This window comes from Osmerus eperlanus, chromosome 6, assembly GCF_963692335.1.
Source record: "Osmerus eperlanus chromosome 6, fOsmEpe2.1, whole genome shotgun sequence".
NCBI lineage: Eukaryota > Metazoa > Chordata > Actinopteri > Osmeriformes > Osmeridae > Osmerus > Osmerus eperlanus.
Genome location: NC_085023.1, coordinates 12,351,463 through 12,375,084, shown reverse-complemented (window position 1 = coordinate 12,375,084; position 23,622 = coordinate 12,351,463). Strand labels below are relative to the sequence as shown.

The 23,622-nt window shown below is 41.2% G+C and overlaps 2 protein-coding genes across 2 annotated transcripts in view; one reads left to right on the top strand and one right to left on the bottom strand.

The window, feature by feature from the left end:
• The window catches only part of LOC134022758 (synaptic vesicular amine transporter-like), a 10,550-nt gene extending 6,779 nt beyond the window's left edge, over positions 1-3,771 (top strand). The window contains exon 11 of the mRNA XM_062464507.1: positions 3,764-3,771. Within this exon, the coding sequence (XP_062320491.1) occupies positions 3,764-3,771 (8 nt within the window). The remainder of the gene's footprint in view (positions 1-3,763) is intronic.
• Positions 3,772-5,081: 1,310 nt separating this feature from the next.
• pdzd8 (PDZ domain containing 8) overlaps positions 5,082-23,622 on the bottom strand; it is a 29,073-nt gene continuing 10,532 nt past the window's right edge. The window contains exons 3-5 of the mRNA XM_062463519.1: positions 22,275-22,377; positions 9,907-10,069; positions 5,082-9,664 (exon numbers count right to left, since the gene is read on the bottom strand). Coding sequence (XP_062319503.1) covers positions 7,332-9,664; positions 9,907-10,069; positions 22,275-22,377 — 2,599 coding nt within the window. The 3' untranslated portion in view covers positions 5,082-7,331. The remainder of the gene's footprint in view (positions 9,665-9,906; positions 10,070-22,274; positions 22,378-23,622) is intronic.

Sequence of the window (23,622 nt, the reverse complement as noted above, 5' to 3'; positions counted from 1 at the left end):
ATGGAACCAGAATATGATGACGAATAACAGTCCCCAACCATGTATGTTAACCCTCCAGAGGATCTATTTTGTTGTACGGAAAAAAAAACAGAGAAAAGATAAAATAGTAACAACGAAGCAAAACAGCCAAGCTGTTTCCGTGTGAATGTCTTGCGTTTGGTCTTCACTGTTATGTGTCATTGTTAGCGTTTGTATGACTGGAGCAAACCAAAGTTGTTTTCTGTGCCCTGTGGTCAAATGCTAATGCTTGATGAGGGTCATTTTTAGATAACAGCCTTATCATAGTGAGGAGGAACACACATGTAAAAACAGGGTTGTACAGTTAGGTCCATAAATATTTGGACATTGACACAATTTTCATCATTTTGGCTCTGTATACCACCACAATGGATTTGAAATGAAACAATCAAGATGTGCTTTAAGTGCAGACTTTCAGCTTTAATTTCAGGGTATTTACATCAAAATCAGGTGAACGGTGTAGGAATTACAACACATTTTATATGTGGCCCCCCCCTTTTTAAGGGACCAAAAATAATTGGACAAACTAACATAATCATAAATCTAATTGTCACTTTTAATACTTGGTTGCAAATCCTTTGCAGTCAATGACAGCCTGAAGTCTGGAACCCATAGACATCACCAGACGCTGGGTTTCGTCCCTGGTGATGCTCTGCCAGGCCTCTACTGCAACTGTCTTCAGTTCCTGCTTGTTCTTGGGGCATTTTCCCTTCAGTTTTGTCTTTAGCAAGTGAAATGCATGCTCAATTGGATTTAGGTCAGGTGATTGACTTGGCCATTGCAGAACATTCCACTTCTTTGCCTTAAAAAAACTCTTTGGTTGCTTTCGCAGTATGCTTCGGGTCATTGTCCATCTGCACTGTGAAGCGCCGTCCTATGAGTTCTGAAGCATTTGGCTGAATCTGAGCAGATAATTTTGCCAGAAACACTTCAGAATTCATCCTACTGCTTTTGTCAGCAGTCACATCATCGATAAATACAAGGGAACCAGTTCCATTGGCAGCCATACATGCCCACGCCATAACACTACCTCCACCATGCTTCACTGATGAGGTGGTATGCTTTGGATTATGAGCAGTTCCTTCCCTTCTCCATACTCTTCTCTTCCCATCATTCTGGTACAAGTTGATCTTGGTCTCATCTGTCCATAGGATGTTGTTCCAGAACTGTACAGGGTCTTTTAGATGTTTTTTGGCAAACTCTAATCTGGTCTTCCTGTTTTTGAGACTCACCAATGGTTTACATCTTGTGGTGAACCCTCTGTATTTACTCTGGTGAAGTCTTCTCTTAACCCTTGTGTTATCTTCGGGTCATTCTGACCCATCAGCCGTGTGACCCACCGTCGCATTGCGACAAATTTACCCCATACAAAAACAAAGTGAAGCATTTTCTTTTAACCGTTGGGCTGTCGCAGACCCCCCACATTGCAAAGGTTAAAAGAAAATTATTTTTATTTGTTTTTGTATTGGGTAAAACTGGGTAAACACAACGATAGTTCGTTATGAACCTTTGGGTCATGTGACCCGAAGGCAGCACAAGGGTTAATTTTTGACTTTGACACAGATACGCCTACCTCCTGGAGAGTGTTCTTGATCTGGCCAACTGTTGTGAAGGGGTTTTTCTTCACCAGGGAAAGAATTCTTCTGTCATCCACCACAGTTGTTTTCCGTGGTCTTCCGGGTCTTTTGGTGTTGCTGAGCTCACCAGTGCGTTCTTTCTTTTTAAGAATGTACCAAACAGTTGATTGAGCCACACCTAATGTTTTTGCTATCTCTCTGATAGGTTTGTTTTGATTTTTCAGCCTAACGATGGCTTGCTTCACTGATGGTGACAGCTCTTTGGACTTCATATTGAGAGTTGACAGCAACAGATTCCAAACACAAATACCATACTTGAAATGAACTCTAGACCTTTTATCTGCTCCTTGTCAATGAAATAACGAACTCCCATGAGGGAATAACATACACCTGGCCATGGAACAGCTGAGCAGCCAATTGTCCAATTACTTTTGGTCCCTTAAAAGGGGGGGGGCCACATATAAAATGTATTGTAATTCCTACACCGTTCACCTGATTTGGATGTAAATACCCTGAAATTAAAGCTGAAAGTCTGCACTTAAAGCACATCTTGATTGTTTCATTTCAAATCCATTGTGGTGGTATACAGAGCCAAAATGATGAAAATTGTGTCAATGTCCAAATATTTATGGACCTAACTGTATGTGCCATCAGAGGGAGTCGGTCCCTTCATCTGAGGGTGAGTAATCACCTGTTTCTGTAGAGTTGTTTGTTAGGATTATACATCTGTCTTAATTCACCTTTTCGCCATTAATAGTTTTACACACCTGACAGTGCTGCGATTCTTTGAATACAGGACATAATACGATTCTGATGGAAGACAAAATGTTCTTTAGAAACAGACTTTGGATTAGATTCAGCAACTCAAAGCACTGTGAGGAAATTATGTGGGTATTATTTTATTGGTCCACTCATTTTAGACATTAAAAAGTCTGTGAAATTGTATTTTATCCTTTTATTCTTGAGTCAGGGGTAATTTATTCAGTGTTTGCCTGGAAATTAACTTGTTTTAACACAGCTAAGTTAAATGATGTACTTTCAAAAGCAGTTCTGGGTTAATTGTCCCCCTCTGGAGTTGTCATCATGAGCACATTGGATAACGACAGAATTGTCGATTTAGATGTGGCAAATTGTTGAACGTTTTTGGTAGGCCTTTTGAATGTGTGAAAAGGAACACCCACTTCAGGGATGACTTTCTGTCATACATTTATTTGTATTTGCCTGTTCTGTTTTTAACACAATTTGTGACATTATGCTCTGGTGGACATGTGTTAGACAATGGAAATGTAGATACATTTGGTTGAATTTTCTTTTTGACAACATGATGATCTGCAGGATGTTGATCAAGATACATATTGACACTGTTGACATTATAAGCCATACATTGATTAGCTGTAAGTAAATCATTTTTCACAAGTAGTTAAATTCATTCCTATTTAGTTCCAGTACATGGCACCTTAGGAGTGGGATGACCCAAGCACTTTATCACACAGACATAGTCACTGAGCTCCCCAGTGACTGAGTCATTTATTAGTAACTAATAATGATTGTGCCACTGTATAGTCAGCAGCATTCAGTCCTGAAGGTTTTTACGTCATCGTTTCTCGATTGACTGCTACCATGAAATAAATGTTGAGAATTCCACTTTACAGGATTTGTATGCGTGTCCACATACACACTTCACACAGATTATGGAATTGGCTAGCTAGCTCTTGCACGTCCCTAGTAATCTTCACAAGGATCCCCTCCTCTGTTTAACACAGAACAAAATACGAAAATATTGACTGTCTCTCTTTGACCTAACAAAAACGACAAGGCATACAGCATAGCACAATAATTGTCATGTATTGACACTGACAATTATAAGGTTCAGATACAAAAGTTTGGTTTTTCCAAATTTCCTTGTTTTGACACTTTATACTATTATATTGTATGTTTTGTTTATGGTACACATTTGTTTTATGTATTTAGATAATTTTGATATTTAAATATTATGAAATGACCCCACTCTTCACTATTTGCTGATATTTTATTTTGTTTTATAAGAAAATTATTTTAACAAGATTACAATAGAGATTCTTTTTCGGTTTTTACTATTTACAATAATTTGTTAAATCATGGTGGTAACACATGAGATTAAATATATTTTTTGTCTTTTTGTATACCAGAAAACTAAGGCACATGCGCACAAACATGTACAGTACGTGTTTGTGCGTGTGTTATTGTCAGTGTGTGTGCCTTCTGACATGTATGTCATTGGTTTATGTGTCTCAAGTACTAAATGGTACAAATAATGTTGCCATTTTATATTCTGGACTGATGGTTGCCTGGTTGTGTACATGTGAGGTGTGCTGATTGTGTAATATATGTTGACATTCATTGGAGAAGGGAAATCCTAAATTAAATGTTGTATACTCTGAAAAAACATCTGTATGGACAAGTCAGTGCTGTATTTTATCTTTGATCTATGCTCTGATTTTAGGCCTTATCTAATACTGAAGGTAAACCACTTACTAAACACAATGGAATGGTCAGAGATTTATAATAATAAATTGTATAGCTCAGCTTCTTAAAGTCCACCATTTCCATATGTAAAGGATATAAAATGCATACAACATAATACACGTTCAAGACGTGTCTGCCGGTCCTATGTCATGTTCTATGATCCATCATTTAATCATTCTTCTGCTTTTAACGGATAAGAATGATCATCAATGATTTCCATTCCACATGTATAACATGTATAAGGGGGTAATGCTACTTTTCTGGATGTCCATTTTGAGCACTTGAAAAAGAAAACACAAGAGCAGGCTATGATGGGGAAATGTGTCACTTAGTCACCCCATGTAGGAAGAGACACACTGTAATCATTCCATCCATCTCTCCGCTGGGCTCCAATTACTTACCAGATGCTTGCACAATGATGTCCCTCCCCACCAAGGAACCATAGCACGAGGACACAGTGCCTCAATCTCACCCTCACTTGTAGATTAAAGAAAAAATAGAACAGTTGGTTGTAGAACATATTTCCCAATGTAGGGTACAACCACGAGATTCATTTTCAAATTAAACACTGACCTGCAGGATTTAAGGGTCTTCATGGGTATATAATCTCAGCCAACCAGGACAAGTATCCCCCCCCCACCCACACACACACACAGTTTCTCCTTTTGGTTCTAGGGCCTAGACAATCTAGACATCCAGATTGACAAACAGCATTTTTGCACTTGACACACTGCCCCCACACTCACAAACACCACTTTCGTCAAACATTTGATACAGTATAACTATGTATTACTATATAACTATGGTTCAAATCATTATTAGTTCGCTATTGTTCAAGCTTATTTCTTGCATATTTTTTCCATAGTTGTGTGATGCATGTCTACAATTAATTATTTGTTGTGCATTTCAACCTATAGGCGAATCTTTTTCAACTATCTCTGTATCTCATTTAGAATAAATTAGCTGTAGCTAACTACAGACAGTTTCAGAACAGTTACTATAATAGATGGTCAATATTAGAATAGTGAAGACAGCTCATTTACATTATTCCCAGGTGAGCATGTTTATTTAGGCTATGTACAATAGCGCTTCATCACACAAGCCATCAGAACTGTGTACAACATTCCTCTTACAAAACAAGAACACCTCAATGGCAGAAGGCCATGGCAGACACTCTTAACACACTAAAACATGGGTAGGAGAAGGATCAGAAGCATGTGATAACTGGGTTTGAAGAACACATTGTACAACGGCAGCAGCAGCAATAGTAGCATAGGATAAGATAAATTGTTTTGTCTTTACTGAAGTACTCTTATACCCTTAATACCAGACCAGGAAATTCAAGATACCAGACTAACTGTGACATGGGAAAGACAGTACGCATGGGAGAGAAACCGAAAGAAAAAGAAAAATCACCAAAAAAATAATCCCTTCCTGATTATCAGTTTTTCCTACAAAAATATTGCACAAAAAAAATCTGAATATACAAACGATTGAAGAGAGTGACAAGTATAGTAGTCTAGCCAGTATCCACAAGAGCATTACGTCTATTGCACAGAAAAGAAATGTGGCGTTGCTGTCTATCCCCCCAGTCTCTATTCTTTTATCTTGTGTCCTGTCTGACTGAACCTAATTGGTCAGTTAAAGCAGTAGCAGCACAGACATTAAAAAGCACTGTGATATCAACGGGCCTTAACTTGTTTCATGTGTATAGACTTAGCAGGCATGGTTGTTGTATAGCCAGAGGGTTTGCATTTGCATTCATTTCTTAACAAGTATTTTCCCCTGGTGGCTAACTGCAGTTGTAATATTAATGTACAATTTGGCTGTGAATGACAACATCACTGTAATGGTCCACACCCAGTATACAGGGGTTAGGTCTGGGGGCGTTTGGGGGGCTTGCTTTGTGCAGAACATTATATACAATTGGCCTACATTCATTCGTAAGTGATAGAACAACTTTAAAAATGCAAAAACACAATCCCACCATCAAAAATTAACCATTTAAATGATCCCTCTGCCTTAGACACATACACAATTTGCATTGGTCAATATGCCTTTTAAACAGCAAGCATTTGAACTCAAGTATGAATAAGTGACTCCATCCTCTTCCATCACATGAGTTTATAAAACATAGTCACACAATCACCATGATTTGTTAGGCGGATTAGGAATGAAAAAAAAACTATCAAATAATTTGTTATAAAATAATTTCTCTGTTGGAACATAACTTTACATGGCTACTCCCCACCCCCCAACCAAAGAAAAAGAAAACAGTTTATGAAAAAACACTTTAAAGAAAGGGGAAACAGACAATGGTCACAGACAATCATACATGTTTGGCCTCATAAAAAAAAAAAACCTAAACCAAGAATGGAGGTACTAACTTATCTGATTCCACAATATTTCTTATCCATCATATTTATTACCTTCACTTTATCGATATTCTAAAAGGTCCAAGAAGAGGGTTGAAGTCACGTAGTTTGCAAAATCCAGGGAAAAAACATCATAGAAGGTAATGAAGTCTTATGAAAAGTACACAATCCGTGGAAAAAAATCTATATGGTAGACTTGTTTTCTGCATTTTGCATTGTAATCCCTCTGTAGAGTCACGGTATGTTGCCGTGTCTAAAGATACCCATGGGCTTGTGATTCACAGCATACAAAACGGAGCGATAAAACAAATACTGTAGACTAAAATAGAGAATGGAAAGCACAGGCTTTTACTGTAACAGAGGGGGGGTAAGAACAAAAATACTGTAACATTTTTTTTTAAGACTAAATACCATATTACGTTCACATTTCAAGCAGTAAGAAAATAGATTTTTGGTTTTAAAGGTGCTTTTGAAATAAAACAAATTAACCAAAAATCAGGAAATGTCAGTACATTTGTTTCTTTGCCAATTTTATCTACACATTTACGAATGTTTTGGAAGACAGTCAAAGTGGATTCAAACAGGTAACACACCCTTGCATCTTCCCTTTAAAATAACTGACTTGTGTACATTAAATTGCAGTCTTCTGGAGCATACATTGTCTTGCTAAACCAACTATAGAGAAAACTGTATGGAGGGTTAGTAAGCCTTAAATTAAGCATCATTTATTTTGAGTAATATCGCATGCCCAACCAAAGAAATCTGTCCCCAAACCCCAACGACAAACATAAAAATCTTTAAAAGGTTTTGCTGTGAGTCCCAAGCCCAAAGCCTATCCAAATCAGCCTATCCATTTTTAATGAAGGGCCTCTACACAGATCTGTTCCTCTGTGATGTCATCCAGCATCTGTACCTCTACAGGACTGCATGTGTCACTGTCATAGGCTTCAGCCTCCATCAGGGCCTCCTCTAGAGCAACCCCTTTAGCCTTGAAGCCATGCTGCTCAGAGGGTGAGGTACTCTCTACAGACTCAAGGTCTTCAATGCCTGCCCGGTAGTGGATCATGAGCAGGGTTAGGGCTTGGAGTCTCTCACCAGACTTGGCCAGGGCGGCAGTGATCAGGGCCTTCCGCCTGGCATCCTCTGCCTCCCTCTCCTCCAGCATAAGAGCGTTGTTGTGCTCTAGCTCCTGGTCGATCTCCTGCTGCAGCTTGTCCAGCATCAACTCCAGCTTCTGAGAACGTTCGTCAGTGGGCAGGCCCCGGTAGAGGTCCCGTCCGATCTCCTTTACGGCGATAAACACGCTGTCGTCCAGTCCACCTTCCCTTCGAACTAGTTTGGTGCTGGCACCACTGCCTCCACCACTGGCTGGCAGCTTGGAGGGGCTAGCGCCAGAGTAGTTTTCAGTGTCGCTGCTCTCATTGTCTGAAGTGTTCGGAGTGTGCTTGGGCGAAGGCTCTGCAACACCCGGTATGACATCGGCAGCCTGTTCTGCCAACCGCGTCTTGGGTACCTGGCGGAGGTTAAGCAGACGAGAGCTGGTGTTGATTATGTGGCGCGTGAGGCCTGTGGTGGCGCGGTTGATGGTGGACTTTGCCTCTGGGTCAGCACCACGGCGATCGGTGGCTGCTACACACAACGGGTTCTCGGCGAGGCACTTGTCCTGGCACTTTTTGTGGCAGACGTAGGAACAGATCATGCACTGGGAGGCTGCCTTGGTCCAGACTTTCTTCTTGCAGTACTCACACCAGGTGGGGTTCTGGAACTGAGTGTCCTGGAAATTGTGGCGGACCTCCACCAGCTGCATGGAACCATAGACCAGATCATCTCGGGGTGTCGAGGACAACTGTTCCCTCTCTCTCTCCCTGTCCCTGTCCCTTAGCTCCTCATCCAGGAAACTGCCCTCCCTCTCCCCTTCCAACAGCCGGACAGGCAGCTCAGTCTCACCCTCACCGAGATAGCAGAAGTTGATAGTGACATCTCCATAGCACAGCTTCTCATTGAAGCCCTTGTGGGTGCTGAGATTGCGCAGGGCCGTGCGACTGACGCTTGCTCTGGGTTCTGGAGCACACAGCCTGAAGGTGCTCTGGTATTCTGAGGAAGATGTGGACAGACACTCCAAAGCAACGTGCTCCAACATTAGGCTGATATGGCCCAAACACAGCAGGCTGCCCAGCTTGAAAGGGTCCTTGCACCACAGGGCCACGTTAAGGTACTTATGGTTGCTTTCAACCTCAAACACTACAGCGGCTTTGGCCCAGCGGGCTGTCTGGTTACGGAACATGATTTCCGAAGACTCCCAAAGTGAGTTGTCCTCCATGCTGTCCCGTGTAGTACAGGAGCTCTCTGACATCTTGTCTTTGGCCAAGTCCAACTTGCTGCTGCTGGGTACCAAAGGGACAGCTGACGGCTCTTCACAAGGCTCAGGCACCTTGACTGTAAGCTTTGAATCAGGCTGTTTGACAGGTGTCTTCTCAGCGCTGGCCTTGTCATCATTGCTTCCTGTCCCTGGAGTCTTTTCTGGAGATTTCTCAGACAAAGTCGAGGCTGTTGTGGTACTACCATCACCTACCTCAAATAGACTTTGGGTTTCAGAAGAGGTTGACGTCAATTTGATTTGGGGTCTTGGGGGCACAGGAGGGCGAGAAGGCGGGGGTGGGGGAGGAATAGTGGGCCGTTGTAGTCCCTCCCCAGGCTCTCCACTGCTCTTGTGCGGCGAAGGCTTTGGTAAGTCTTTGGGTTGGGGTTTAAGTGGGGACTGGAGGCCAGCCAGGTTGAGTCTGCGGTTAAGAATGGGCGATATGCTGCCAAGAGGCTTAGAGGCCAGGTTGGCCACAGTTCTTTTGGGGCTTTGGTTCACAGCCAGTAAGAAGTCTTCCTTGGTTTCAGTGCTCCCACCACTGACCTGGCTAGGCCTGGGGTCTACACTCAAGTCCTCATATTCAGAGTCCATGTCTTTGCTGTCAGATATGTCAGAGAGGGTTGTGATGGGAGCCGGGTCTTCTTCGTAGCCTCCAGGTGGAGGGATGAAACTGGGCTCGTCCAGCTGAGACAGCCCCTCCTGGAGGGGGCCCAAGCCACCCACTGCAGAGGACTGGTGACGCACAGGCCTCTCATACAGGACTAGTACCCGGTCCCCTGCCTGTTTCAACAATTTGGGTACTTGAACAGAGGATGTCACTTTAACACCTGCCAAGGTTAAAATAAGAATTAATAAATGATCAATAAGTGCTGACCAACCACAGACATGTAACAACATACTGTATAATGAAAGTGTTATTATGTAAAGCATGAACAAGGAGTCTAACATAACATTTTTGCATTATTGTTGTTGGTAAAACAATTTATTAATGAAAAAAAATAAAAAGAATAAACAGTTAAACCACCTTCGTCAAAAGATGTATATACTGGCAACTGTCTTTGTGTCTCACCTCCGATGGCAATGAGGCGATCGCCTTTCTGCAAGTCTGCCTGGGCGGCAGGGGAGTTGGGGGTAATGGTCTCGATGCTCACATGAACCGCGTCACCTTCGCTGGCTGGGACATGTCTGAAGGTCATCCCCACACTGCCAGAAGGCCCCTTGATCACCTCAGTCTAAAACAAAAGGATATAAATAATCACACAACAATCTGTTCAAAATGTGATCATATGAAAACAAAAAGGATGCATGAATAAATCTGACATTTGAAAAGTGTGGGGCCTATAGAACAAATATGGCAACCAGCTATTCCATTTAGGAGAGATGCTGAATGTTTCAAGACAAGGAGCTTTGCCTCCACACATTGGTGGGTTTGATGACAGGAAAACAATGCATGCCAACTCTGAGGGAGAAAGGAGGCCTGCAATTAGAGCCAATTTTCCACCCCTGGAGTTTACCAGCTGCTTCAATCACTGTCACACAGCACTGGACAAGTCATGTATCCCACAACACACCTGGTGTGACGTCAAGTTGACCTGCTTTGGTATATCTAACCGACTATATTATGACAACACATACAGTATATAATCCAGGCATGTTTTAGGACTGTACTTTGATGATAGTATCAAGTTGAGCATGAACAATGTCCATCCCCAAAACAATCTAGACATCAAAGCCAAATTGCTGAAGAAGTTTAGGAAGTCTGTCTAATCTCGAATGGAAGGTTTACTGTGGAGAGTGGGAAAATAGAAGGCCACAGGAGAGATGATAAAGGGTAACAATGAAAGTCCTGGTCTCAGAGAAAGAGTGTCTGAAAAGCTGGAAAGACAGAGACAAATGACTGTAATTTCCAAGCTGTCATTTGTTATCCTTCTCTTGGAAAGAGCTGATAGAGTTATGGGTGAGGATGAATAAGCAGATGATCTATAGAAGCTGGCAAGCACAGGAGAGGCTTGATTCACTTGAAACTGAAGAATGTTTCTGAAAGATACCAAGACCCAACCTTAAGTATTTTTTGGGGAACAAACTCCACAAGGCTAAAGAAGTATAAAATTGCTCTACTTTGTTTTCATTGTTCTAGTGTTTTCAACTATGAAAATAGACTGTTGTAGGCCACACTGACACGGTATAGCAACTGACAGAAAATCCTTCTAAATCCTGTATACCAATAAACCGCTATTTCATTGAGACTTTACTCATCTATTTAACACTGGTTTCCACCTCAAGGCATAACCTGATCTTGACTTCTTGCACCCCTTCCCAGTATCCTCTAATACAATTGAAAAGGCAACAACAGGTGTGTGTGTGGTGGAAAGTAAGCAAATAAAACACTCACCTGTATAGCATTAAACAATTGTCCTCATCTGTACAAAGTCAACAAACTGCTCTTTACACTTAAACAGCCACAGGTAGTACAGGCAAGCAAGTCACTTTATGTACTATATAATAAATCTAGTATACTGTATTATGTTTAGGCTGAAGACAATAAATAATATTGTTAAGCTTTAGGCTACTAATTGAACAGGTTCTCACACAAAACAGCTTTATAACAAAATGTATTATCAAAATATTTGATCTTCAGAGCATAGATAATAGTCCCTAATTCCATCCATCCATCATCTGCCGCTTTTCCGGGGGTCGGGTCGCGGGGGCAGCAACCTAAGCCCCTAATTCAAAGTCCATAATTCAATGTATAATTAATATTTTTGTTAATTTGGTTTTTGCGCCACCCTTGCAAAAAAGCTCTTTCCAAGTACAGAGAAATTCAGAATCAGAGAGAGCATTTCCACTCACACATAAAAAGCTATTTCTGGCTCAATATGTAGCTGGGCATGGGATAGCTGGAATAATATCAAGGGGGGCTATTGCTATTATTGAGGACAAACCTCCTCTTTGTACTGGAGGAGGAAGCGTTGTATGATCTAAAACTAGGCCTTTCATCTGAAAATGTCTGCCTTTGAAAGTACTGAGACCCACTCCTGTCCCTAAGCCAACATTTCAGGGATGGATTTCAACAACAAGAGACAACACTGCCGGAGACTAAAGGGAATTCAAAATATGATCAAATGGTCCAATAAGTGGACTGAAACATCAACAAAGTTACAATTTGAAAACAGGACATAAATCAGCAGATGGCCTCTCCTCATGGAAACCTGCTTCCAAAACTAAAATGACGTAGGCTACAGTCCATCTGATGAAGTCTCATGTGGCTGCATCCCTGTGTTCTGTAGAGAACACAGGGATTGACACACAAACTGAAACACAAACTGAAAAACATCACTGAGCAGCAATGAAGCGTGATTTGCAAGGATGAACACCAACTAAAGGGCAATTATGGAAAAGATGGGGGGAGCAGTAGGGAATTGCATAGGATCAAGACAAGCCAATAATTAAAAGGCAGCAGGTAAACAGATGCAGTCTTTCCTGGAGAATACAGTGTGTTGTGTTGAGACACTTCGAAAAAGGATCGTTCCATAGAACGTCTTGTCTCCATACAAGTGATAAGTTTAAGAGGCTACCCTTTAAAGCATTGTCCTTAGATTAATAAGAAGAAAAAAACCTTGTGTCCTTTAATGCTGTATTCCTGAAATATTACCAGCTTTCCTTCATTGATTGAAGACTTACGTATTCACACACGTGATATCTTCAGAGCTTGCATCCCTGATACAGTTGTTGTACACACCGTGACAAGGGTGGACAGATTATGGCTGGCGAGCTACTGTAGCCACCAAGCCAGTGTACCTTGGGTGCATGTGTCACACAGGAAATGAATGTGCATATCTACTGTAAGTTTGGCTTTTATAGACTTGACACAGACTGGTTATTTGTGTGGCTACACAGTCATACATTTTTTATCAGAACTGCAATATATTGTGAAGAAGCATTCATTATACAATACCACAAATACAGCACACTTGTCTCCTTGCAAACAATCAGGTTGAAGTGCCATAACTACCCTTTGTAAAAAATAATTTTAAAGGACTTTTAGAACAAGAGACGAGAGGTGAGTCAGAAGCTGTGGTTATCATAATGAGCTGTGCAGCTCATACTCTAATACTACCCTGCAGTTCACACACACATTAGCATTGCAAAAATCAAGGTGGTCAGATAACATGAATCATCTGCCTTACACTTTTTCTTTGATCGACGCAACAACAAAAAAAACACAGCACCCCACAGACACAATTGTATGCTCTGCTAACCTAACTTTGCCTTTGAAGGAAATGCACAAAGACATCACATCGAGCTCTGCAATTGTAAAGACAGGCGGTGAGACAGGACCACCTCGGTTACAGACAAATTACCCGTGCAGCAGATGCCAAAAGATTGAGCAAACATGTCAAGTGACATGAAGGGTTGACGCACAAGGCTGGTTGTTATGAGTATGTGTATCTTATTGAACGTGTCCGTGTGTGTGGGGGTGTGCGCCTGTATGTACTGGTGTGTAGGTGTTGAGGGACATTCAATGAAGCCATTGTGTACGCACAAACACAGTTGCCATGTGCATACACCTGGAGATTTACAGCCATGTCCACCCCCTCAGCCTCCCATTTGTCAGGCTGATTTGCATACTAGAGCAGGAGTTTTTATTTTCTGAAGTGCAAATAGTGGGTGAAACCCTCATGCCCTCATCACTCCCACGTGTTGTGTGCACAACACACACACGCACACACACACACACGCACACACACGGGGGACTCTGACAAGATAGAAACCCTCTATTGAATTTACAAAGACCACAGCTCTAAAGCAGGTGCTCATTAAAGAGTAAGGCTCAACAGATCTCCATCAATGCATTACTTTCATGGCTCTGTCATTACAGTCACTAATGTTTAAAAAACTGCTACTGATGTGGTCAAAAGGCATCTTATCAAAATAGCATATTGAATTCATTTTTTTTTTTCTTGGACTTTTCCCCCTTAAAACATGCTGATTGAATTGTCATGAAGGAAGACGTATACATGAATAAAGATGAGCTTAAAGGTGCAGTATTGTTTATAAAAAGGTTCTGAATGCCTAAAGATCACCTTTAAGTAAAGCATGACCTATATTTCTGTTTATACATGTTAAAATACAATCTTTATATCGTGGACTATTGCAATTTAAATGTATACATTCATAATCATGCCTGAAACACAACATGACATACACACATATCAAGTGTGAGATCCAACTCATATTTTCTCACTCTTAAGCTAAAAGGGTCTGTTTTGTGGCTTTTCCCCTGAAATGACATTGTTCTATTCCTTTATGGGAGAGCTTTATCTCCTGCCTAGCTGAAGCGGCCGGCTAACCTTGTTAACATTGACTGAGGGACCAGCCAGCCGTTGGTTCCTTCTCTGAGGAGGAAAACAAACAATAACGTAGCAACAGGGAATTGCCCAGATGTAAATAGCACAATGTGCCTTCTATTTCAGCAATGGCTCTCTTTTTAAACTGCAATGGAAAGCAAATGAAAGGTTAATATGACAAAATAGCAGGTATCACTGCTAAATAATGGTTGATCTGCAGACTGCGTTTTGCTTCTTGAGATAGAAGGTAGTTGGCCATGTTTTTCCTTTAATTCTCAGAGCATGTGAAATACTGAATCCTTAAGTTGGTGGCCAGCATGTGATGTAAATGTTAGAGGTTAATATTTAAGACTTTTACTTCAATGATTTGAGGCATTACTTAATATGGAGGTATTCCCACACAACACACTAACCAACTTATCAAATATTAACAGTGTTTGTTTCATAAAACAGAGTGAGACACTGATCAAGTGTGACATTTTTCCTGTAGTATACATCATAGGTTCCCAAGTCCTGTCTAGAGCTGTTCCAGGACATGCCTGCATTTTGTGGTACGAATCTCGCTTGCTTCAGCAGGATAGCTCCAGTGGCATGGCTAACTAAAGAGCGTTGACCTGTAAGATGCGGAGCCTGCTGCTGCTGCATGGTGGAGCAGTGTGAACCACTTGGGTAGGTCCAGGGGGTGCACGTGAGCAGTGCAGCGTCTGCCGGATGCTGGTCGAGGCGAGCAAATCCTTTTCCCTGTCACTGCGCTGCCCAGTAATCTAATCTAATACCACATGTCAGATCGATTTGTGTATGGTTATAGGGTACAAGTCCCTGCAAGGCAAGCACACAGCAATTCGCTGCCATGTTCAATTAGTGGCACAGTCGGTGGGGGCTTGGATAGCCACTGGCTAGGAGGTTTGCATTGGCACAGCTCAGGTTGATTAGCGCCACTAAAATAAATGCTGTGAACATCACAAGTCATAGTGAATGTTGTATGAATCAACGTTTTGACCCTGGCCTGGCCAATTGTTAAATTCCCTGTCAATTGATTTCAGAGATTAACATTTTTCTGGCTTTAGCAATTTGATACAAGATTTTTTAAATCACAATATGAAGGTATGAGATAATAATTGCATATTTAAAGAAGCAAAATGTCCGTCTAATGTCAAACATAAGGAGTCAGCATGTATGTATCCCTTTCTCACTCTTAATTTCCATCTAAACGGAGGTACTGAATTATCACTAGCATGGCACAGACATAGTGGGGTAAATGAATACAATAGGAAAACATTCTTACAAAGTTTCAAAAGTGAAAAGCCAATGAAACTTTTAACATAGTTTTGCCAAATATAATCATAGCTTTAGGTTTCGCTACAAAACTAAAGCTAGTTGTGCTTAATTTGTACCTCCCTGTCTCAGATCTAAAATAATATCCATGACATCAGCCAAATGTGCCTAAAATAGAATAAAGACAAATCCGAACTTGCATGCTGGATACTCCATTTGAAAAGATTTAAAATCAAGCTTTTCACCAAGTTTCCCTGTAGATACAGATGTAAATCTATCACTGAACCGTCTGAAGATCAAATGTGTGAATTTGCTTATCGATGCTACATTGATGTTTATAGAAGTTGTATGGTAGGTTAGAAAAGTCTTTATTCTTCTACTTAAATGAGTTTTGTTTCAAATATTGGTCTATGCTTATTATGATGCACATCAGATTTCTTATGAACATTACGACTGACTTACTGAAAAACAACTCCTTAGGGCCTTAGTTTCATGTAAAAGTGTTTAAACTTCGATTTGTTCCGTTGGTTTGTTTGTGATAGATCATATTAGCTAGCAACAGAATGGATTATATACAGATTAGAGACAGACGACTTTTCATGGATTGCAAACCATAGACGTTAACAAATATAACTGTCATGGTGAAATGTGAAAGGTGTCACAAATTCCCAACAATATTATGGTTGCCCTTTTCCCTTTTGTGTTAACTCAATAACATTCTAATGAATATTTTCTCCATCTCCACCTCTTCTCAAACGTCAACATTCATTGAGCGACTCATATGAACAAACAATTACAGCAAATAGAAAAACCCACACATCACAAAGTGTGAAAAATTCAGTACCTCTAACCCCTAACAAATAAATTGGTAGGTACAATTCACTAAATGTTTATAAATCTGTTCAAAATCCAATTTTGTTGATCAAGCCTTTTATTTCTGTTTGTACCTAAACCACACAAAACCACTGAAATTCAAATTTGTCATCAACAGCCATTTGTATTTTCATATCCCCTCATTGGCTTATGATGGGAGGCTGATATTCAAAAGCAAAGGGGACAAAGGAGTTGTTATGGAGACAGAGGCAAACAAAAAAGGTGCTCTTGTCCCCCTGTCTAATTTGCACTAGGATATACAGCAATGACTGGATTCTTCACCCACCCAGTCCACTCGGTTGTCTTTTTATAGCACATTCATTGTCCTTTATACCCAAAGAAATTGAACATTTATTGTCTGCATGCCCGCTCAGCTTTCTAAAACAGAGAACAGAAACACCATGAAGAAGACGCAAATAATGTCCATTCATATCTGCAATATGCCTACTACTAGGAGAGCTGCACACAATTTTCCTTATCACTATGGTATTTATTTCTGTCTGTTTGATCACTCATGCTCAGATGCATAGCTTGTCAATCAAGCACTGCAGTGCTGGTCTGAGTCTCTTGGATCTGCCAACTGTCACTCAGCTTCTGGTAACTTCTGAAGAGTGAATTGACTTCTTGACTCGGTAACATTTGCTAAGCTTATGAGATGATTGGAGCGTGAAGTTTAACAGTCTCACTGTGTCTTATATGGACCTGAGAGGATTTTTTTTTTAAGAAGGACTACCTTTTAAACATAATTAAACCTCCCCAAAAAATAATTTTGTGCCTGATATAGGGCAAAATAATTGATGGCCTTACTTTGTTATATCAACATTGGAGATTCAAGGAAATATAAACCACAAATATGTTTACAATGACATAATATATCTTATTGAATAAAAGTTAGACAATGGAAGAAAAACAGAGGCCTTGCCAGTCGTCTGATACTCATAAAAAGCAGATCACGAAACAGGATTGCAAACAGGCAAAAAGCCAACCGAGATAATAGACTGACAGAGCAGGCCAGAAGTAAGCCTGGATCAGCAGACCCTCAACTGACCAGTCTTAAAAGGTCATTTGGTTCATCCTTAACGTATTGGCGTTTCTTCTTGTGAGGTTGTTTGCGCTCTAATGAGCAGGACAGTCTGTTGCATCAGTCAAAAGCATTTCGAAAACCAAAATGGCAGAGGCCAGTAATGTAGCCACCATGATGTCTGTCATGCACACAATTGGCCCGTCAATGCTGTCTTCTCAGAGATGAATGGATTGCAAATACAACAATTAGAACCAACACCTAGCCCACAAGACCTGCCGCTTGCGTCTTTAATCCGTTTCGACCTTAAAAGGAAGATATTGCATGGACCAATCAATGTGTTTGCTCTCATATCAGACGCTGAGGTGATAGGCTCCCTAGGTGATATTGGATGACTGAAAACCACCAACCTATTCTGGTGGCTGAGAAAGCATCTCTTGTTTCAAATCAAGTTTCTAGAGAGGGGTTCTTTCATAATAGCCCGACCACACCAAATTTCTCAGTCTCTCTTTGACATACAGTAGAGTATAGAAAACAAAGTAAGGGAGGGGTGGTTTATAACTCAATTATTCCCCGGTACCTCCTTGCAAAGCAGGATCAGCAAAAGCAGGTGGGTGGAGACAGAAGTGGAGAGAACTATCAGTTGAGTCCCTTTCATCAGCCACGTGGGGTGGATTAAACACAGGCAGAAGCACGTATGCATGAGTGGAACATCAAACAGCGGCCATCTGAGAGAGGTGCGTCAGAGCTACCCTGATCACTCAATAGGCACAGGAAGTGCCTGCTCTTGCTCTCTGAACCAGCTTTGGTGAAAGGCCTGAGGCCAGAGTGGACCGGTGAGCGAGTGGGGGGGATGGAAGACGTGTAGGATGGGGAGAAGAGGCCAAATGGACTTAGGTCAAAGTGGTTGACTGAATGATATACCCGATTTATTGAATACACTCACAGCTGAAGGGGTGAAGCTGTCTTGTGATTTAAAAAAAATTGCGACCCTAGTAGGAAAGAACAAGAGAGACAGACTGCAAGGACAGAAAGAAAGACAAGGAGCAATCTTTTTTTGAGTGACGTTTTCTATGCATACTTGCAGTGCATTGAGACCTTATGAGCAGGCGGTGCAGTCTACCACGCATGTGTTGACTGGCACACTGGAGGCAAGCTCAGCCAGCTGTAGTGATTAAACTTGGAGAGACAGATTGTGGTTCCAGCCACTTCTACCGTGAAAAAGGCTCTGTAGCCACAGGTTGTTTGCTCTTCCTGACCAGAGCAGTAGGGTCCTCTACTTGCCTACACCACTCCAATGAATAAGAAAGAAAGAAAAAGAGAGAGAGAGAGAGAGAGAGAGAGAGAGAGAGAGAGAGAGAGAGAGAGAGAGAGAGAGAGAGAGAGAGAGAGAGAGAGAGAGAGAGAGAGAGAGAGAGAGAGAGAGAGAGAGAGAGAGAGAGAGAGGAGAGAACTTGATACACAAACAAACACGCATGCACACTAAAGACACACCGGTAGGAACACACAGACAGGTTGACAGCTGGCTTCCCATCAGTTGGCCTGTCAGGAGACATCAGTACTAAGGGCCAGATGATGGAATCAGTGAGGCAGATGTCTAAACACGCCTGGCAAAGAGGGCCCCACCACACACCACAAATCAGTAATAAAATCCTGCCCTCGCGCTGTGATGGAAAAGGGCTCAATTTACCCCTGCACACAGGTGTTCCATCATATGCGTGGTCCCACACGCAAACCAGTAGAAACTTCAGGTAGCCTACACACACTGAAGCAAGCAAGCAAGCACACATGAACGCACCCACCCACAAACACACATTTGCTGCTGGACCACAGAGATGGTCAGTAGATTAAGGCCGGTAAAAGTGAGGGTGGGGGTCATATGACTGAGCAGTTAGGGAATCGGGCTAGTAATCTGAAGGTTGCCAGTTCGATTCCCGGCCGTGCCAAATGACGTTGTGTCCTTGGGAAAGACACTTCACCCAACTTGCCTCGGGGGAATGTCCCTGTACTTACTGTAAGTCGCTCTGGATAAGAGCGTCTGCTAAATGACTAAATGTAAATGTAAGGATAAGGGGATTCCTTCAGGATTTGAAGAGAAACACTGGCAAAATGAATCGACATGATGAGAGGAAGTTGTCTGATCTGGTTGCGATTCTAAATTGCACAAGTGTTTACAAAGTGCAGGTGACATGCTCATTATCAGCCCTGTTTTGAGCATGCATATTCGTTGAAGTTATCAGCAGAATGAACTTGACACCAGTTAAAATTCACTTCTGAACCCCCAGATGTCTAACCCTAACCCTAAGTAAGCCTATGCCTTTGCAATCAAAATTTAAAAACTTGACCATACAGCAATATTCAGTTATCAACATCACAGACACAACTGAGTAAATACTAGCTGATACAGATAGAAAAGGTTCCTGTAAACACAGCTTTGCAGCATTCCCTATGTAAATGCAATATTGTGAGTCTTTTGTGTTGGTCAAACAGTAACACACAGCTGTGAGCAGTAGATTCCACATGCTCACTGAAAAGCAGTGTTTCCGACCAGGTTACTCTGACCCATATGCATCTGTCTGAGGAAGAAACCTAAGGTGAGGGACAAGGCTGCTCAGGACACAGAGAGAAAGAGTGTGCCTGTCTGTGTGAGACAAAGAAAGAAGGAAAGTGCCTGTCTGTGTGAGGGGCTTTGAGATAGACAGAGAGAGATACAGAGACAGAGACACAGAGAGAGACAGAAAGAGAGAGAGAGAGATATACAGAGACTGAGACAGAGAGAGACAGAAAGAGAGAGAGAGAGAGAGATATACAGAGACTGTGACAGAGAGAGACAGAAAGAGAGAGAGAGATATACAGAGACTGAGACAGAGAGACAGAAAGAGAGAGAGAGAAATAAAAAGGTAGAGCACACGTGAGAGTATATACATACACGTATGACACAGTGTCTCCGGTTACTGAAGGAAGTGGGAACCTCTCATCTCCACTGATCATGCTTGGAGGGGAGGAGGGTGAAAAGAGGAGGGAAACAGAGAGCTTTGACCTTTTCCAGATGGTATCTCCTTTAATCCCTGATATAGAGTCCTGCTGGGTACACATGGTCTGGTGAAGTCTGATAAAACGGCCCAAATGCCACCTTGTATCTGCATTTACGTGCATATTAATGGAGAGCACAGCAGGAGCTATGAAGTATGTGGAGGATGTTTAAGAGGGTCGCACCAGTGGCCATCTTGGTCAAGTATACAATTATTGTAGCAGTCCTGGAGTTGAGGACATTTCAGTGATATCGAGAGTGGTAGTGGAAAGATTTTATGGGCCAGTAGAACCATTGTGTTTGATGACTAAAATATATTATTCTTGTGTTCACTGCATCAGGGAGAGATACAGAGAAAGTGTTCAATTCAATATCTCAACTAGATAACAAAGTCAATAAAAACAATGACAACTCTGGCACTGTCTGCAAAACATGACAAAGGAGCTGATTATTTTCCGTAATGAAAAATTAAATAACCTTATTTGGGGTAAATATCTGTAATAATAGCTTGACGGATAGCTTGCCTTTACATTCACCAAGCACTTTGCCTTTTTCGAAATTCAGTTCCCTAAAGAACAAAAAAACATAATAAATGTATTTTTATTATAAAAATCTAAATGGGAACAGTGGTAGGTACGTATTATGAGAATATTGAGTATATTATAATACAATTGCCAAAAGTATGTGTTTGTTCTTGCTCTTCACGGCTATGATATTAAGAGCTAGTATCGTGCAAAGCATGGCTTGAACTGTATTGATAAAACTTTCTTATTAGGTGTGTAATGCATTGTACAGTGACATTGCCCCCTGCTGGACAAAAACTGAAAACTATGCATTAACGTTGACAATTTGCTGAGATAAATTACATTTTAAACAAAATTTAAATAAACCTTGTGTCAAACCAGATTCCAACTGTCAAATACCACAGTAACACAGTGTATGTGTTGATGAAGTTGAATTGATTAGGCCTGACATTTAAGTCTTAAATGCTTGTTAGTCACTTCCAACAGTCCTGATGTGATAATGTTAATATCTCTCAATTGCGGCAATTAGAAAAGGTTTTCTACCAAGGAAAATTCAAAATTCATAATTTCTCCAAATGTCATGGAGGAAGGGGGGGTGGGGGTCATGTCTGGCATCAATGCAACGGTCCTTTCATACATCCCGGTAAATAGCTACAGTATGCTCCTTATCTACACCGTTATCTAGTAACAGAGAGGTAGCATCTATTTAGGCAAATGTCCTCCTTCTTTGTAAGAGGCAACATTATTTTGAAATTTAAAATGTTTAGCCAATAATAGCCCCAATATATCATGTAGCATCATGTATGTTATGTGCTTATAAAACAAAGGTTCGAGTTTTTTGCGCCAAAACAGCATCTTCAGTGTATTAACATGATTGATGCGCAGACAATGGCTCCAGCTGAGCTGACTGTAATAAAACTTACAGTTACATTGTACACAATTTGTCCATTTGCATGAAAACAAAAAATTTAATGAAAGAGCACTGAATTCAATGAAATAGAACCTTTATGTATTCAGCATTTGCCAAAGTAGCCTTTTAATTTAATCGTACATTGAGGTTTGCAATATGATCTGATATCATTTCAAAGAATAGGCTTTAAATATTATTGTCGCTGTAAATAAACCCCAACCCTAATGAAGACCTGTTGTCTTGGGTTGCCTGGGCCTATGACCAAGGGATAGCTCATCAAACATATGTCCCTAAAGTCTTTGTCTGAACAAACAGGCCCTCTGAATGAGTGATCTTTAAGAAAAATGGCTAGTATCCTTTTACATAGGGGAGAGCAGGGTGGGGGTGGGACACTGGTACACACACAGAGACACTGGTACACACAGGAAGTAGCATTTTAAGACAAAGGTTCAAACCGTTTTGATGGAGCTGCGGGTTTTCTCTTTCCACTCATGGCTGCTCAGTTCAAAGGTGCAGTGGACGTAGGTCTCTCTGTCATAAGAGCCCAGGATAAACAGTCTGGTGCACAGAAGGACAAGACAAGAGGAAAAAACAATATTAGTCAGACTTTTATTGGATTGTAATGCTCTCTGTCCAAATATTTGTAATGAACGAGTGCACTCGAGAGCTGTTTTGCGCCAAAGATGCACATTAAGAAAGTCACTGCTGCCCCCTGGTGTGGATTTCAATCATTCACAGAAATGGAGTCTGCCAGCAGAAGTCAAATCGTGTTGAGCTGCTACATAATTAACAGCTCCCTCTGCTGGAGATGAATAGCATTTGACTGAAAAGAAGCAATTAATGAAGAGTGTTATAGTAGTTTTGGAGTCCTAAGAAACAATCAAAGGTTATTTGGAAAGAATTCCAATTCATGAAGAAAAAAATCGTGATTGTAAAATAAGTTTTGAAAGCTTGTTTTTGTTTAACATATTAATATTTTGAGCAGTAGGTTGTCATTCATTTTCAAGAATTACAAAATGAATGACAACTAGAAGGATAACTTAGAACAACCTCAACAAAGTATGTAACACATACTTTTGGAAAACTATCACAACACAAAATGTTTAACACCCCAAATGAGCCTCAAGTAGCTAGCAGTCATGGTAAGACATGGCTGGCTGCTCCGGTGAGGTAAGAGGATATCCATTTGCACCCCATGGGCTGAGACGGGTGGCAGGACTTGGGTCTGCCTGGCTACATAATGGGCAGCCTGGGAGTGGGCCATGTTCATTATTAATGAGGTGGCTGATCCGAACGTCCTCCTCTATTCACACGCTTCACAATGATAACCCTTCCCGGCACAACAATTGTTGCACCCTCCTTCACAGACAAGATGGAGGAAGTGGTTCATGGCCACAGAAAAATAGGTGTGTCTTCCAAGCACAGGTTTGCAAGACTAGAAAAGGGATGTGACACTTAATCCAAGACAGCAAGACTCATTTGAGGGGCTCCTTTTGTCTTTTGGCATTGTCACTGTAATGGATTAGATTACTTTGAAGAAGATGTAATGAAATTACATCGTAAATTTAGAGCCTTAAGGGTTAAATAGATTAGTGTTGCATTTCCTTCAGGGGTTTGCCCAGGCAGTAAAGGAAATAGAAACTGGATCCAGAGCAGACATGTACACCTAGCATATAATCTGATGACAAATACAAGGTCCAGATACAGACAAAATGTTATTAGCTCCTTTTAACTTGGACATAGGCCTAAATCAATAGGTGTGTCCTTATCTTTGAACTGTAAAAGCCTGGCATGTGTCTCCAA